Genomic DNA, 17308 nt, shown 5'->3' with positions numbered 1-17308 from the left:
TCTGACTGCAGGACAGGCAAAGACCTGAGACACTGACAACCAGCCACTTGTTTAACCTGTTAAATGACCCACCTGTGGGACACTTTAGCCTCTCTAACTTTGGTACAGGATCAACTATACTCATTCTGACCTTGTGGTTGTAGAATTTAAAGAGTTGCCTTTCAAATGAAACAACGATTATGAACAGCAAAATTTTATTTTGGGTAAGTTATTTTCGGGCTGGTGCAAAAAAATACAGGTGCCTGGTAAGAAGTTAAAACTGATGGTCTGTCTTTACAAAACACTTATGAACCAGAGACTCCCTCTAGTGGTGATATAGACAAGTACAGAACTGTACTTATGAAATGTGCTATTAAAATGTACTGAAGAAAAAAAGCAGTTCATCAGAAAATGTTCTAAATATTTTTTTAATTTTTTTTGCAATTTTTTCCAAAATGAACCCCCCATATACAGTCCATACTATACAGTCAATACTTCCATACCTTTATGGTAGCATTTAGTCAGTTCCCTCAATTCTCTAGATTTTACAGTTTAACAATATGAAAAATAGGCTCAATTGTGCAGTGACACTGAGGTGCTACTTTGTCTCTCAGTAGTGAAGAAAAAAAACACAAGCTAGTAATCCCTACAATATGCTGTAACACCCACAACCACAGCTGTGAGGCTATGGAGCACTGAGGAGGGACTCCCTGTGTTTGCTTGTCACATGTTTCAGTCTACTGCAGGACCAGCTGGTGGGGGTTGGGAAGAACGAGTTGAGGAGGCACAGGGGATGCCGGTTGTGCAGGTCCATAGGGCAACAACATGTAGATGTGCTAATGATTCAGTCAGCAGTGTAACAAAGCCTCCCAGGCGTAACAGAACAGAGCCCGCATGACTTTGCATGTCATGTGATAAGGAATACACACAATTTCAAGAAACAAGTCATGACAGGATCAACAGTGAAATATCCAGGTAACGAGTCAGGGATCATAGTGCCTTGCAAATGTTATTGAGTTGACGACATACTTGAAAGGAAAATCTGCTGCAACAAAGTCATTTGACAAACTAGACTACCAGACAGCCCACAAATTAAAGGTACACACCACCGTAGTGTCAAGTTAGAGGCCAGCAAGTTTGTGGAAATCAAGCGAGAAGCCTCTGTATCAGATCACAACAGAGAGTGCAGCAGTGAATCATGCTGGAGAGAGGAATTCCCTCCACCTCTCCGGCAGATACTTAAATAGCCTCTATATATCACGTCATATAGCTTCGGCTGCAAAGCTAGGACATTACATATTCTGCTTCATATGATGCAATGAGGGTCCAGTGGGAGAGAGCAGCCTGCAGACAGAGACAGATTCCTGACTGGGTAATCAATGCTTCCACCAACAAATCAACACCGACACTTACATAAGAGAACTGTTTCAACTGTGCACGAGTGCTGGAGATAAAAATATATTTGGAAAAAAAAACGAAACTTCCTTCCTAGATTCTTGAAAGGATAGATGCAGTAGAGCAGAGCTGTTTCTTGTATTGCAGCGAGAAAGAACACAGGAAATGTTGAAGCCTCCAGTTCATGACTTGAATATAACACCAACTGCTCAAGATGCAGCTACAGTAGATTATTCTACAGCAAAAAATTGACATCGAGAACGCTAACAGGCCGGTGTGGTCAGAGCAAAGCACTGTAATGGGTAGCCTACATGTGGCTCTTATGACAGACTGGGAGTGCAGAGGGCTCAGCCAAGCGGCTAATTGAGAGGACTTAAATGACTGCATGGATGGAGAGACCTCTAAGTTATTTATTACTGCAGCAAAGACAGGCTTCCTCAGCAAATACAGTATAGTGTGTGTCAATGTGAGTTACTGCCTGAGATCTGCTGCCGCATCCCTCCAAAAATATCCAGCATTTGTGCTGTGCTATGGCACACTGAGGATGTAGCTTATAATTAAGTCAATATTAACATTTAATTGCTTCACAGATAAATTGCTGGTTTAACTTTCTAGTTTGTCCCCACAGAGACCAGTCAGCATCAACATCAAAGGTAATGAAAGAACTACAATCGTTTGGCCTGTCTCCCATCACACTAAAATGTTAATCAAACTCCTACGCATACCTTGTGAACTGACACTACTGAGTAACATGCTAATTGCAAAACACCACCATATGCCAGTGAGATAAAGGCCTGTTGTGACAAAGCCTAATTAAAATATGAAAGTATGTGTTTACCGTGTTAAAATATATATTTTATTGTTCTCACCAGCATGCAAATGTCAATAACAAATATCTTCTTTATAGAATATTATCTGAGAGTGTCATATTCATCCTGTAACTTACAAGAATTTATACATTGAAGTCAAGTAAAATAGCTAAAGTCTGTTAAACCCATCCATTCAAAAAGCAGCTGCAGTGACATGGACTCTGTTGCAATTTTCTCAGAGATCATCAATCTAAAATACACTCAACAAGATTGAATCAAAGTTTAACATAGTTATCACATCTGTGATGCTGACAGTGGAATCTAACTGAAACTTGAAGGGAAGATGAAATACAGCCATCTTTAGCTGCTACAACAAAGAAAACCTTCAAGATTAGAAGACCAAAAATAGTGTCCAACTTTCATCGTATGCCAGTTACTGATATGATGATAGTTTATTTTTCTCCACATGGCATATTAATATAAGTAACGAGCTTCTGTGCCTACAGTTGACGAAGGTATTTTTGTCATATTGACACAGGCGAAGCTGCAAGATAAAATGATCCCACTGCTCTGTTGAACCCAAACTAATGAGATAAGAAGAGGCCATAGTCAGGACACCCATGATAAACTGCCATTGCTACAAGGGGAGGGCAGCGGGGCCCGCTAAGGGCTGAGCATCCGTTTACAACTTGATGATAATCAACCCCAGGGCAGCACTAAGTGTTAAGTCTCTGCCACAAAACAGCATTAAAATTTACAAGTTAATTAACAGTTGTGCATCAGTGCACCATTAGGCCAAATGTTTCAATTAATCTGCAAATCAACTGCATTTCCAAGACTTTTTAAAGGAAGAAGAACTAATACAAAAATGGATGTATGTCTATTTTTTTGGGCTACCTACATAACAGCTATATATGGGAAACACACTCTACTGTACACTGCATTGTTTCATCAGCAATATGTGTAAAATCCATAAAAGCAGAATCTGATCCATGTTTTAGTTTGGCTGCCTTATAATGTATTTATTGTATTAATGTATTTATTAACTTACTAACTATGGTGTTACTAAATTATAAACTTTTTGCTCAGGGTGTCAGTTACTGAGTTACTAGTTACTAGAGTTACTAGCCTAACAGTCAAGATTATTATTTACTTTAGCACTGACACGATTAGTTGACTAACTGACTGACAGAAAACTAATCAACAAAAATGTAAGTAACTGACTGATCATTTTAGACAATTCATCAAATAAAAACATCAGCCATTTTTAGATTCACGTTTCAAAATACAGGGTGTACAAGAACATGTAATGTGCATTTGTCCATATTTTTTTTTGTTCAGTTAAAATATTCTTTGCAATGAAGTGCATTACATTCCCACACAGAGCAGCATGCATGAGGAATGAACTTCAAACTGTGAAATTTAACCAATCTCTCAAAATCCAGTAGAAAACAAAACTCAGCTACTAACTAGAGTTACAGCAGTCCTCATCTCTGTAAACTCAGTTCCATTTCTTATTATTCCTGGTGAGCATGCATGAATTCTTCAGTGCTACTGCACATGCATCTGTGTAATTTTATGACTCTACAGTCATATTAAAGCTGAGAGTTTTCACACTCTTTTTATGGGACCCCCTCTCACCCACACTCACCAGGGCTGGTGGTGCTCTTGAGGCCCCCCCTCTTGTGAAACGAGGATTTAGATTTAGGCTTCCCTTGTCCATCGCTGGTGGATGAGGAGCTGGAAGAAGAGGATGACATCTTGCCGCCTGTGCTCCTGCTACTACTGGAGCAGAGCAAGGCAGAGCTGCGCAGTGGCCAGCAGAGGGAGAGAGGAGCACTAGCTCTAATGCTGGAGCTCTGTCTCACGGTGGGGCAGCGGGGCGGCAGGACCCATACTGAGCCGGTAGAAGCTCCTCTGCAGAGTTGGCTCCTCCTCCCAGCCAGCAGCAGGTCAGCAGGCATGCTCCACAGCAACGAGCTGAAAGGCAGCCCAAGGCTTCCCCAGCTCCTGCTGGGAGCCATCCTCCTTGGTTGCCCTAGCAACCAGGGAATGAGCTTCCTGTAGCCGATGCAGGGGAAAACATTCACAGAGGAGGGCATTGCAGATCAAAGTCTGTAGTTAGCATGACAGCCAGCAAGCCTGGAGACCGACTACACCCCACCAGCTGAGCGCCAAGGTGAGCGAAGGACAAAAGTTTTTCCACTCATCTAAAAATAGCATTTAGATACACTAGACATGAGAATGTGTATTCAACCACGAAAAAGGCAGAGGATCCAGATGAACGGCAAGTTGCAAAAGAAAACAAAGAACTTAGAATGGTGAGTGTGGATAAGCACAGAAACCAGCTTAGTGTGTAAGCTGACTAGTGAACTTCCAATCGTCTTTGCTGGAAAATTCAGAGGGGAGACAGACAGCCTTAACACACACAGCACAGGCCCGCCTGCCATGAACTATTATAAACAGTGACAACCAATGCCCAGTTAGGCCAGTAATCCAAGCCATGTCAAGTGCGTGCACAACTTTCGCTCAACTGGTTGCTGTAATTTAGGAGCATGAATTATGAATGAATTATTTCACACGTTTATTAAAAGTGTAGTAACCACACAAGCTTCCAAACGTCAGCAGAGCCCAAGCAAGCAACAGAAACAAAGCTCATGTGGTTTTGTTATTCTAATGGTGCATAACTTTAAAGACAACGCAAAAGTCCATTTTTACTGCCTGAGATAATTCTCTAATTTAGGCTCAGTAAAGTCAGGTCCAATTAAGAGGTTTTCATGTCACAGATCAATAAATATAGATTCAAAAATGCTGAAAGACACTGACTGGTGACTGTCTACAGTGACACTGGCCTTACAGTGTATTTTAAACATCACTTGCCTTAGTCGTCAGGGCAAGAGACATAAAAGAGTAAAGATCCCCATCTAGTGGTAAGAAAATTTTATGCAGTTGCACAAAAACATATGTGTCCCTTCAGAGTAAACAATCGTTGTTCAGGCAGCTTCAGTTTACCAAATCTGAAATTGTGCATAAGCAAGAAGGCAAACCTTTTACTTGTACACTAACAGAAACTCAGCATTAAGTGCTTTGAATGTGGCAAACTGATGTTGCCATAAAGTGTGATAATTTGTACAGAGAGCTGGCACTTGGTAAAAAGCCACTTTAAGATATACTGTACTCTGTCCTCTAACTACACTTAAACACTTCAGAATTATGCCAAAAAATGTTGTATATAAACTGACATCTGGAGTTACTGTGCAGGCTGAACATGATCAAGTCTTATCAGAATTCTCAATGTTTATTTAGAACAAATTAAAACATATGTGGATCAGATATTTAGTCATACAACTGTGGCTTATTATCTGAGACACTCAAACCTAAAAACGTTTAAACCTATGATGCTAATATCTAAAACTAAAGCACAATCTATGCAATATTTTTTGTTAGGATTACTGTGAAATTAGGCCAAAGCGATTGAAAACTATTAAACTCCGGTCCCAAACTACACCCTGCAGATTTTGAACAGACCACAACATAAAACAATCAAATTAAATGAGTGTCACAACAAAACCCTGCAAAGATGAATCTGGTGGGTGGCTGACAAAAGTGTAAGAAGTCAAGGTTTATCTTTGCCAAGTTAAAAAAAAAATCTTGTTTCAGGGTTTCTCCAGCCTTTTCTGAAATCTGACCCAGTTTTTGAGTGAGCTGACGCTCACCATCTGGTGCAGCGGCAGCAGCAGCAAAGGCTAAAAAACAGAGGCCTACTTTTTGTTTAAAAGAAAAATGAAATGCATGAATATGTCACATTTAACTAAAACCAAATCACTTATATTCTCAAGGCCTTACCTGCAAACAGAAGGCAATTATGTTGCCCTGATAGATCTTGTTATTCCCTCTTTGGTTTTCTCTTTGCCTCTGCTGCTTGGTCAAGCTTTCTGTCTGCACACCCCTTTGCTAAAAATGAGACCACTGTGCATATCAATGGCTGCTTGGGGATTTTTTTTTCACTCCTTCAGAGCAAAGCTCATGGAATTCAGCATTTTGTTTGCAGAGGCCATACGCCAAAAAAAAAAGAGAAAAAAAACCCCACAGTGTTCTCTTTTTCCATGTATAGCCTGTTTATAAGTAATGTGACCTGCAAAATGCCGTGAAGCTCAATTGAGCAAAGCGTGCTTTTCTCTAATTAGATTACATGCACATCACATTCAAAGGCTGACATTGATGAACTTATGAATGACAAAAGCAAATCCAGGATTATTTTAGCATTTCACAAACACAGTCATGGCATTAGACTATTAATAGCACCGATTCCACTGATCACAGCACTGGAGAGTGACTATTTGCTAAAATTTAACTTAAACTGAGCACGGTGGGGTTTATTTGTTTTACACTTTCACTAGATTTTTGATGATAAACCGTACTCATCTGTATTTTTTTTTTTTTTTTAATGCAAGAATTAGGACAACAAAACCAGGATATTTAAGAGAGGTTAGCATGGAACCACTTGTCTTTGAGAGAGATTTGTTAGGAAGAAAAGTCAACTTTGGGAAACATTACAGTATTGAGGAGAGAGACTGATAAGACTATTGATCATATAACTATGCTGCTGAGTGGTCTCCAAAAGCTCTACTTTTGCATTTTACTTGGGCAGTTTCCAACACTTGTAGACTTCATCTGAAAATATCACTACTTTTATAAACCTCACACTTCAGTAATAATTAGGCCAAGTAATGATTGTTTTTCCTTATCTGAATGGAGGGTCTAAGGACAGTGTTGTATGATGTAAAGCTTGTAAAGCATTGAGGTAAATTTATATATTTGGGCAACATAAAAGAAATTGACTACAGCATTCTAATAAAATAGAGAAAACCTGTATCACTGGGTGTACAAGCCTCTTTGGTTATTGCAAGGCCACTAAAGAATGTAAAGTGCCCAACAGAGACCTCTGAAGGAGTTTTAAGCTGCTTGAGGTAAGCAGTTATCTTAATAACATTATGGGTTATGCAACCTCGACAATAACTAGGTTAAGTGTTTGTGTTGAATTGCTCTTGACAGATGTCTGCACTGTGTCACTGCTTGTTGACTTACCACCTGACATAGCTGAAGACTTAGCTGGCAGCAGATGTAGACTGTAGTGGCACAAGAAGACCGGAAATGTCCTGCAGAAAACACACAGCACGGTATGTAAAACTGGCGAGAGATAACGTAGCTAGCGGGCTGATGAGTTACCTATTATACTGAGACCTGTTAGCTATTATTAACGTTACTGTTACTGTAAAGTTGGAAACTATCTAGTAAGTTAGCGTTAGTTTACTACATAGTAACGTTTCACATAGGCTAGTGCGTTAGCTGTTCACTACAAACCTCAGTGACGTTAAGTTAGTTAAACTATCTGTTAACGTTTATTACCTGACGTAACTTCTCGTCAGTAGCCGTTAGCGTAACTGTCGATAAATTTCACCTTGACTTGACCACGTGGGTTTGTTTTTTTTAAGGCAGTTTCCTCAAAAACAACAAGAAGTTTTAAAGGAGCCGCCCGCTGTGTTCCAAGGTTTAGAGGTTACTAATGTTAAAATAGAGCAGATACATTACAGCCAGATGTCCTGTCGGGGGTTAGACACACACACACACACACACACACACAGAGGGAAAGGGTAGGCCGGAGAGCCAGGTCCAGCCCTCAGGATGCATTTTGCTACTTTTTTTTCCATTATATTTCCTGTTAGCATGTACTTTGGACCATCAACCACCTCCAACGCGAGGCTGTTTGGTCTCAAGGGGCCCCAAAACTCCCTTTTGACATGTTTCTGGCGAAGTGATGTAAATGCAAATTGTTAAGGTACTATAATTGCATAAATAGTTATACAAGTATGAAGTTTGGCAGGAAGTATCCTGAAACAAAGGGGGCAGTAGCTTGCTGACATTCTATTTTAAAATATTACCCACAACATCCTCAAAAAAAACAAAAAAAAAAAGACTGACTGCTTGACCAATTCTCATCAAAAATGATCATTTTCCAGCACTTTATGGTGAATGTCAAAGCCTCACTTGTATATAGAAAACTCACCAAAGTTCATACACTTCAATTTGAGCCCAAGATGACCTTTCTGTCTTGAAAATTACACTTGCTGTGGCTGAAATTCTTCACTATACCTCAAATCAGAGTAAACAGAATTTTCAGATGCATCTAACAATATTAATAGGGCCTCCCATTTGTCCATGTCAGTTTTGTTGAATTTAACTGTCATTCTTACATTACCAGGTATGGGGAAATTTAACTATAACTTGGTTCTCATTTTGCTGTTAACAATCACTGAGGACAATTCCTCAAAGTGGAGTTGAAGAAGTATTGAGATCTTATACTCAAGTTACCACAATGTAAGGATACTAAATTACAAGTAAAGTCTTGCATTCAAAATTACACAGAGGTAACAGTTGAGAAGTATTATCAGCAAAAACATACTTATAATATCTGTAATAGTAAAATTAATCATTATGCAGGCAGAATGGCCCCTTTCAGTGTTGTATTATTGTAAATTGTATAATGGAATTATTATTATTAGGTGCGACTACATGTAAGTATAGTTTCAGTGTTGTAGCTGGTCAAGGTGGAGGTTGTTTTGATAATTTTACATACTTTTGGATAATGCTGCAACTACACTTAATTTCATTATCGATTAATTTGTCAATTCTTTTCTCAATTAATCAATTTAGTTGTTTGGTCTAAAAAATGTCAGAAAATGGTGAAAAATGTTTATCACCATTTCCCAAAGCCCAAAATACAAACTTAAGATTTCTTGTTTTGTCCTGACCAACAGTCCACAACCCAAATATATCCAGTTTACTATCACAGAAGACTAAAGAAACTAGAAAATATTCGCATTTATGAAGCTTGAAGCACAGAAGTTTAGCATTTTTTCTTTAAAAAATGACTCAAAATGATTAATCGATTATAAAAATAGTTGGCGATTAATCTTCTGCAACCAATCAATGAATTGAATAATCATTGCTGCTCTGCTTTTGGATAGTTTCATTGCAGTACATTGCAAAGGATCACATTTTATATGCATATTACTGACTTTTAAACAACAAATCTTAACCTGTAAATAACTAAATCTGTAAAATGATGTGGTGGAGTAATACAGCATTAAAATCAACAGATAAGATGTATAACAATTAAGCAGATCCTATCTTAACATGATATTGATATGATGCTCACTTGTACTGTACAAGTTTCCATTTTTAATGGTAAACTACCAGCATTTGATCAGTAGGGATCAATAAGATTTGAAGGTGTAGATGCATGGCTGTGGTGCCACATGTAGCTTGTCGTGCTAGTAGTGTGGTGTTTTGTGAACTGGTCCGTAATTAGAGCAATAGCTGATGATTTTCCTCAGAGGTGGTGATTAAACCCTTCTTACAAAGCTATTGTACCTTATTATATTCATACACACAAGATATTTTAGAAGCACACACTCACTTCACAAAGTTATCTGTGTTTTCCTTACTTTATCGTTTCTCTCTCTTACTCTCTAACAGATACTGTCTTGTCCTCCCTTTTTACATGTTTGTCTGGGTTTGTTCCTGCCACAGAATCTGCCTGCAACCCTCTTGTCCATCTGCTTCCACCTCTTCTTGATAAACAGCGGCGTGATACATGTGACGCAAAGGACCAACCTCCATCTGGAGTCAACTTTTTGGGTTTGTTCAGTGACAATATTGGCCTCACAAGACAAGGTCAATAACAATTACAACTGAAATAAGATTTTGAGGGAACAGCTGGTCTCTCCATCTTTACAGTGGCAGCAGAATACATTGAGGACTGCTGCTCAGAATCTCCCCAAAATGTTCATTTGAAACCAAATCTTACCTTGGCTGCTGTATCCCATATGGCTAACAGCATTATACTGTATAATCATGTGCCCTCTTGGAGTTGGCCTACTCCATAAATATCTATCTCTACACATGATGTATGTTGATTTTATTTTGTAAAACTAATTTGAAAAATGATTTATTGAAGCTGCCGTAATACATATTTTTATATTAACAACGGATCCAATGAATAAGTGTAGTGTGAAAAGTGTCACTTGGTCATAGTGGCACCCAACTTGGCAGTTCCCCTGAGCTCTATGGAGCAGTTTAGCATCACAGAAAAAGTTAGCAACTAGCTGATGAACATAATGGAGCATTAAGCAGCTAAAGGGTCAGATATGTTTCGCAGGAGTTGGTGGAGACCAAAACAGAGCTAAAAGGAGGGTAAATATGTAGATACAAACACAACTCCAAATGATTTCCACTGTTACAGCACAGTACAGTACTTGCTAACATGTACACCTACTTTATAGGTGGCAGTATGTGAGTGTTTACAGCTGGTTCCATTGCCCCCAAGTAACTTAAAAATGTCAATTAAAGCGGTTTTAAGCTTGTATAGATTCCACTTTGGTCTTTTTAATTTGTCAAATCTTTGTTCCATAACAAACTGAAGCACTACCTACTTTTGTATTTTGCCTTTTCTTCAGGATATCCACATATATATATGCCCCTCTCACTTCCCTCTTTCACTTCTTCTTTTGGCTCCCTGTGCACCCCCACACTCTCCATGTTGTTATTCATCATTTCATTCCAGCCAAACGCCCTTTGCCCTTCTGCAAGCACTCAGTACATACTGACAAATGTTTTACACTCTTTACCTTATGCTGATGTAGCCACAGTGTCGTACTGTACAGGCATACCTATTCTCCACTGTGTCACTGGCTTTCTGAAATCTGTTACAGGAACATGTCGTGTCCCTTATTTGCCATCATCTTTTGTTCATTGCTTCTGTTTTTCTTGTATTAGGGAATTCTTTTTTTATGTGTTGCAATTAGCTTTTATCTTAACACATATACATGTGTAGTATATTTTCAAAAACAGTTTTCGGATTTTGTTTTGCGTTTCTTTCATCTCTCGCCATCATGTTAGATTGATTTCATTCCTAATAACTGGTGTTATCAGCAGCACTATTTACGCATATTACTTTAAAATAGCACAGTGGTAAAATAATTGTTACTTTTGAAAAAAGAACCAACGTAAATGCAAGGCTAAAAGTCTACTTATACAAAGCACATTTATGTATACAAACATTTCACACAATATGAAATAATAATTCTGAATCTGGATTATGATACTAAAATCTTCTGTATCAGAATATATCTTTTATGTTTACATATACAGTACCAGTCAAAAGTTTGGATACACTTTCTCATTCAAGTGAATGGGAAAGTGTATCCAAACTTTCGACTGGCACTGTATATTCCGTAGTTATGAAAGTAAATAACTCCAGCATTTCCAGGAAGCAATGAAAGGTAATAACTAAACACAGAGTACAGCAGAATGTGGGAAGCCAAAATATCAGAGTTTACAGTATGAAATACTCACAAAAGCAATCCCAGATTGTGATAAAATAACAAAAACAAACGTCAGCTCTGAATTAGCCTGGAATATATTTTAAGAAGTCACAGATAAGGGTGTCTTGTTGGATTCTGAATAGAGCAGGCTCCTCCTACCGCCCACTACAGCACTGAGAAATGTCACTAGGTAATAATTTCCATGGGGATAGCAGAGCCTGGTGAAGCTGGGGGCGGTTTGACTGAGGTCCATCGTTGAGGTGTGAGGCCTGTCGCACACCAGCATCTTCCAACTGAAACATAGCATCAAACAGTAGCAGGATGGATTTGTTTAGATTGAGTATCTCTACATTTTATTCTGCTCTCAAGAAGGCTAGATTAGGTCCATATCTGAGCAGTGGGAGAAAACAGAGAGTTGGGAGTTGTGCAAATGTAATTCATTACATTTTTACAAATCTATTTTTCTATCTATCAGTCTTTCCTTTCTGATGAAGGTCATACCAGTGGCTTTGGCCTTTGAAGTTTAAATGTTACCTTAAGGTCAAAGTGTTTGAACTGCATCCTCCTACCCTCCTCTTTGCAGTGGGATATCAAAGCAAAGCAGGGAGATTATGCCACACACACTGAATTACATAGTACAAATACAGAACACTGAGATGTTGAGTAAAAGATGCTTTACAGACCCTAAATGTAAAGCAGGTATTTGGTATCACTATTTGTGACAGAAACCTCATATTTTAGGGAGAATTATGAAAATGCATCGGAAATGTTTTACAAACATAGAAACTCTTTATTACAACAGTATCTCTCGCTCAAATTTTAGCCATATATTTTCCGAACACATTCATATCATTGCAGTACAGTGGTCATTCTTTTATTTTAGAAAAAACTATCTCTGAACAAGTGAAAACCCTAACACAAACATTCAACATCATTCACAGTTTTGGGATATTTTAGACGTGATGAAAAGAACATTATCAAGCTCAAGTTTGATTTTGGATTGGCATTGTCACTCAAAAACAACCTTTGGAAAAAATATCTTAAAAACCCTGTATCCACATTAAGAAAGGAAGTGTTTCAATAAAACATTTCCACATATAGTATTATCCCTAACAGTTTGCTATAAAATATTACTTCAACTCATCATCAAGCTCAAGTTGAAAAACAATATCAAAGTCTGCACCCTCATTTCAAATAAAACCTCAACAAGGAAATGTTGTCATAACATTAAAATAGTGTGCAGGAATCATACTTGACATGGAACTGCACAGGACTGGATAATATTTTTTTTTCCCTGCATCTGAGGTACTTTAAAAAACCCTGTCAAAAAATCTAAATGTATTCTTCTTCCAGGATAATAATCTCCACAGCTGAAAAACACACAAAGAAGGCAGTTACTGCATACGGGTCAAAATACATCAGCCTCCTTGCAATGAAATTCATAACAAGTACTCACCAATAAAAAGAAAAATGGTTGTGCAGAGTGATATACACAACCAACACTTATACAGTTTTACTAAACATAACATACAGTTTAGTACATCAAACGATGTAAGGAAAAGAATCATGTGCATCAAGAGAACACTGTTTTTTTAAGATCTATGTCCAAATACACTGATAAATAGAAAGCTGGGTGACCCTTAAAATGAGTTATAAACTCAACTTAAATCCTAAACTGTGTCGCAATAGATCTGGCTTGCTTTTAGGAAAGGATGTGTTTGGACAAGCACCAAAGAAAGGAGGACAAAATTCAGAGATTTATCTGTAAACAACTTGTAGCATTTCCATGACCGTTAGGCCACAATATGTATACCTCCTAATCCAATATGATCAGATTAGTTTAAGGGTTATAAATGGCATTATCACTGATGAAAGCCCAACTACCAATCAAAAGTGACAGAAGTGCTTTTCCTTCAATGGATCCTGCTTTATGGTCATAATTTTGTGTATTTTATTGCTGTCTTCTGTGACATTACTTTACTTACAGTTTACCAAATCATTTACAAAATCATTTTCAAAAATAATCAACTGTCCAGAGTCTCAAGAAATTAATGATTTGGCATTAACATATACACTCTGTTGGTGTGTGGAACCATTTAATCTTCATTTATGAATACCGAAGGCAATTCGTTGAAATAGCAGAACATCGCTGCACAATAATAAAGTCATTAAATGAGAGGGGGCCTGTGTATTTCAAGTGTTTCCTAATTTGAGATCAAAAGGAATATTCTGAAAACATTTAACTCTGAAAACTATTCAGTTACCTTCATATAATCAAACAATAATTAATGTGATTTTTTTAAATTAAAAAAGGCTTTAACAAGTTACATCAATAATAATTCACTGAGTCATTTACTGTACAGAGCTGAGCGGTTGTGTGGAAGGCCAAAATACAGCCATTTTTTAATTCTAGCAGTAATTTCCCTGTTCACAAACAACAGTTTGAAATGCATCTCAAACAACTGCATTTAACTGTGTCATCGTGACTGTTTTCAAAAACTAGGATGAAAACCAATGAGGCAAAGTGCAATGATTCAAATATACAATTTAAAGTCATTTAAATGAACTGAGTTATCTGTTGGCCAGCTTTCAACATTTTTTCACTGAAATGACTCCTTAAACACTTGAATGATCAAAACTAGACTTATTTTCAGAAAATAAAGATGTTAAAAACTTAATTGTCTGTATATATATGGTTGTTTTTCGCCTGTTCAGTCTCAATAAACTCTGAAGTCTCCTCTGCAATTTGTCCAGGGATACGGAAATCAATGGGTATGGGCTGTGCTGGCTCAGGTGGTTGGGACTGAGCCACGGGGCAGCAGGCCTCCCCCTTAGGGCTGGAGGTGCTGTGAGAGTTTTGAGGATCCAAGTTGCAGCCAGTGCCCTGAAGAAACTGAAGGAAATTCTCCTCTATGGATCCCTCACGGCTGGGAAGTCTATCCTCCACCTCAAACCCTGCTCGACGAAACAGGCAAGGCAGATGCTTACCCAGCTCCTCTCGGATCTGTCTGTTAAGACAGCCATAGAAGAAGGGATTGGAGGTGAAGCAGAAGTAGCCAATCCAGGTGACCACCTCCTCCAGAGAGGCCAGCATGGCCGGAGGGCTGGCAGCAAGTGCTGAATACAGGTGGAAAGTAAAGTAGGGCAGCCAGCAACAAAGGAATTGTCCACCTACTGCTGCCAACACTGCTGCAGCCTTTCCTCCCCCAAAGGGGCGCTGCGGAGTTGCTCTTCCTGTCCCAGTCCCTGTACCAGAGCTAGTAACCATCGTGGAGCGGCTGCTAAGTGATTCCGACCGCTGGCGCCGAGGTGTGTCCATCCAGGTAGGCAGAGGCCCGTGGTGCATGGCTGCTACTCGAGCCACTTTAAACATATTGCAGTACACAACAAGAATGACCAGCAGTGGACACAGGAAATACACCAGAGTAAAGAGGACCATGAAGGCCAAGCGGTTTGACCCTCCCCCTGTCCAATGCAGTGAACAGCGCCTGTGACCCTGAGCAGGGGGAGATGGGACAGCCCCACCTCCTCCTCCGCCAACCCCACTACTCTCTAGAAGAGGAGTTCTTCCACCTTGCAGGAACCAAGCGAGCAGCGGCAGAGCAGACATGGCCAGGGCTTTGACCCATATCCCCACCAGCACCGAAGCTACTAGGCCAACAGTCATCTTTACTTCATAGCGCATGGGGTGTATGATGTAGTAATAACGCTCCACATTGATGACGGAGATAGAGAGGATTGCAGCGCTGACGAGGCACACACTGAGGAAGAGGTAGCTCCTGCACAGGGCCTCCCCGAAGAAGGCTCGGCTTGAGAGCATGCCAAGGGGCATCAGCACCAGGGCTGCCAACAGGTCCACCAAGCACAGGTGGAAGACAAAGGCAAACTTGTGGAGCTGTGGGGCCTTGGCAATGACCGCCATGACAGCCACATTACCCACCACAGCTAGCAGATCCATGAGCAGCATGGCCAGCAGGGCTAGCGACTGGGACAGAGCCCAGCCCTCAGGCAGAGAGGAGGCAGACACGTTGGACATGAGCTGTGGGGGTGGGTGGGAGGAGTTCCACGTTGGCTCCATTGAAGGGTGGGATGAGGCAGGCAGGCAGAATCAGTCACAGGCCCATCACCCATCCTTCACAGCCAGGAAGTACGGCCAGAGAACAGCGGCTTGAAAATGAGGTCAAAAGCTGCCTTGTAGTCCGAAGGATGATGTGATCGTCAGGAGGTTCAAATTTTACAAATGTACTAAATCTTCATGTCTGCCATCAGTCACAACCCACCCTAAGAAAAAAGATAGACAGAGTATGATAAGTCTGTGTACCTGTTTTCATCTGTATTCCTAACACAACCTCTTTTTTTGCACTTCTGGTTTATTTGAACAAATCCTACCAATCAGTTGCTCATGCTAAGTCTCACTTTTGCCCCAGCTATTATTAAGATTAATTCACTCTGATGAAGTTTTATAAAATCCTCCTCAGCTTCTCAAATCTCTGTTAAGGCAATCTTACTGATAAGGTAATCCAAAGCCAACCCTCAAACCAATTAACTCATGTAAGTATGCATTATTCAAGGCGGGGACATTTGCCACCTTTTTAGCAGCTAGCTGATAGAACTGAGTGAGTAAAATGAATTGAACAATTAGAATTCATTCACAGTTGAGCCACTTGAACAGGTCATGGTTCCTGATTCTGCAACCAAATCAAAATGTCCAAAGCACATGTGTATCATAACAGTCATCCTCTAGAAAAATAAAGGGTTTCAGATCACCTTCTTTACACTTTCATTAACATCAAAAAATGTCAAAGATAAATCTAGTCTGGTTCTTGCTGAGAAGCTGCAGGTGATAAATGTGTTTCAAGCACACATCCTGTCAATGCATGAATGCAAGATAATTCCCCAAAACCAATCCTATCACTAAATAGGTAATCGCCCTTCTCCATCATATCTACACCTGCTGTGAAATCTATGATATAAATCTATATGCGTACACAGGGTGTAAACTGACTGTGTATGAGTATGTTTTCCGACAAAAATACAATTGCTGATTTCTGGAAGGCCTTGTCAATGTGTACACCACAGGTTCAAGATTATATACATACACACTAAGAAAACACTACACTCATTACCCAGTAGCAATTTGTTATTTTGACCCAGTGTTACACACAAGTTTTAGCTAAAAATGGTCACAAATGTATTGTTTCTTGTACAAAACGATGTGCATATGACATTCAAAAGATAAACAAGTTATTAACAATCAATAACAAACCAAGTTTGGGTAAATATCCCAACAGTAAAATAAAAAATAACACTAAACTGGGTCAAAACCGCCCCTTGTCTTGAGTGGCTTTCTATGTAACATTAACCCAGTAATGTGTTGGCGCTATATTGACCCAAACCCCTGGGTGTGATTTTTTGTGTGTGTGTGCTTTTACTTGCGTACATGTACCGCAATAGCATATCTGCCACCAAGAAAGCCCTGATCACTTGGCATGACTACTGGTGACTTTACTGTTTCAGATAGAAAACCTGAGGGTATTTGCAGGTAGCAGAAGCTGTCTGCATATCAGCTGTGCCTAGCCTTTACAGACAACCAACAGACATGGTGGCTGCTGGTATATGCATGTGTCAGATGAAGAAAATCCAGTTGCTTACTACAATATATGCCTTCTGCCACAGATGTAACAAAAGCCCAGGGTGCTCTGCCTCGCATTCAGTGATAACAGAAGGAATCAGGGCAAA

The 17308-nt window shown here is 39.5% G+C and overlaps 3 protein-coding genes and 1 long non-coding RNA gene across 10 annotated transcripts in view; 1 reads left to right on the top strand and 3 right to left on the bottom strand.

Moving 5' to 3' along the window:
• LOC122980157 (AMP deaminase 2-like) overlaps window positions 1-7941 on the bottom strand; it is a 32907-nt gene extending 24966 nt beyond the window's left edge. For 3 of the 7 annotated variants that reach the window (XM_044347908.1, XM_044347909.1, XM_044347910.1), the window contains exon 1: window positions 3835-4361. In XM_044347908.1, coding sequence (XP_044203843.1) covers window positions 3835-4285 — 451 coding nt within the window. In that variant the 5' untranslated portion in view covers window positions 4286-4361. Of the gene's footprint in view, window positions 1-3834; window positions 4362-6029; window positions 6049-7271; window positions 7358-7592 lie in introns of those variants that run through there. The other 4 variants (XM_044347911.1, XM_044347915.1, XM_044347912.1 and 1 more) reach the window with 4 other exon arrangements.
• The window catches only part of cse1l (CSE1 chromosome segregation 1-like (yeast)), a 287251-nt gene that overhangs the window by 92059 nt on the left and 177884 nt on the right, over window positions 1-17308 (bottom strand). The window lies entirely within an intron of this gene.
• Window positions 4280-10609, top strand: LOC122980222. Its single transcript, XR_006403009.1, has 3 exons — window positions 4280-4362; window positions 7239-7363; window positions 9777-10609. It is a non-coding gene; the product is annotated as an uncharacterized LOC122980222 (long non-coding RNA).
• On the bottom strand, window positions 11978-16467 carry LOC122980182 (G-protein coupled receptor 61-like). The gene has a single exon (XM_044347951.1). It carries the CDS (start codon window positions 15645-15647, stop codon window positions 14244-14246), a length of 1404 nt encoding a protein of 467 aa, XP_044203886.1. The 5' UTR covers window positions 15648-16467; the 3' UTR covers window positions 11978-14243.

The sequence above is a fragment of the Thunnus albacares genome, chromosome 4, assembly GCF_914725855.1.
Source record: "Thunnus albacares chromosome 4, fThuAlb1.1, whole genome shotgun sequence".
NCBI lineage: Eukaryota > Metazoa > Chordata > Actinopteri > Scombriformes > Scombridae > Thunnus > Thunnus albacares.
This window is presented reverse-complemented; position numbering and strand designations above follow the sequence as displayed.

Excerpts from the sequence above, each read along its gene's own strand:
- LOC122980182 (XM_044347951.1), bottom strand. The coding sequence starts at position 15,647 with ATGGAGCCAACGTGGAACTCCTCCCACCCACCCCCACAGCTCATGTCC.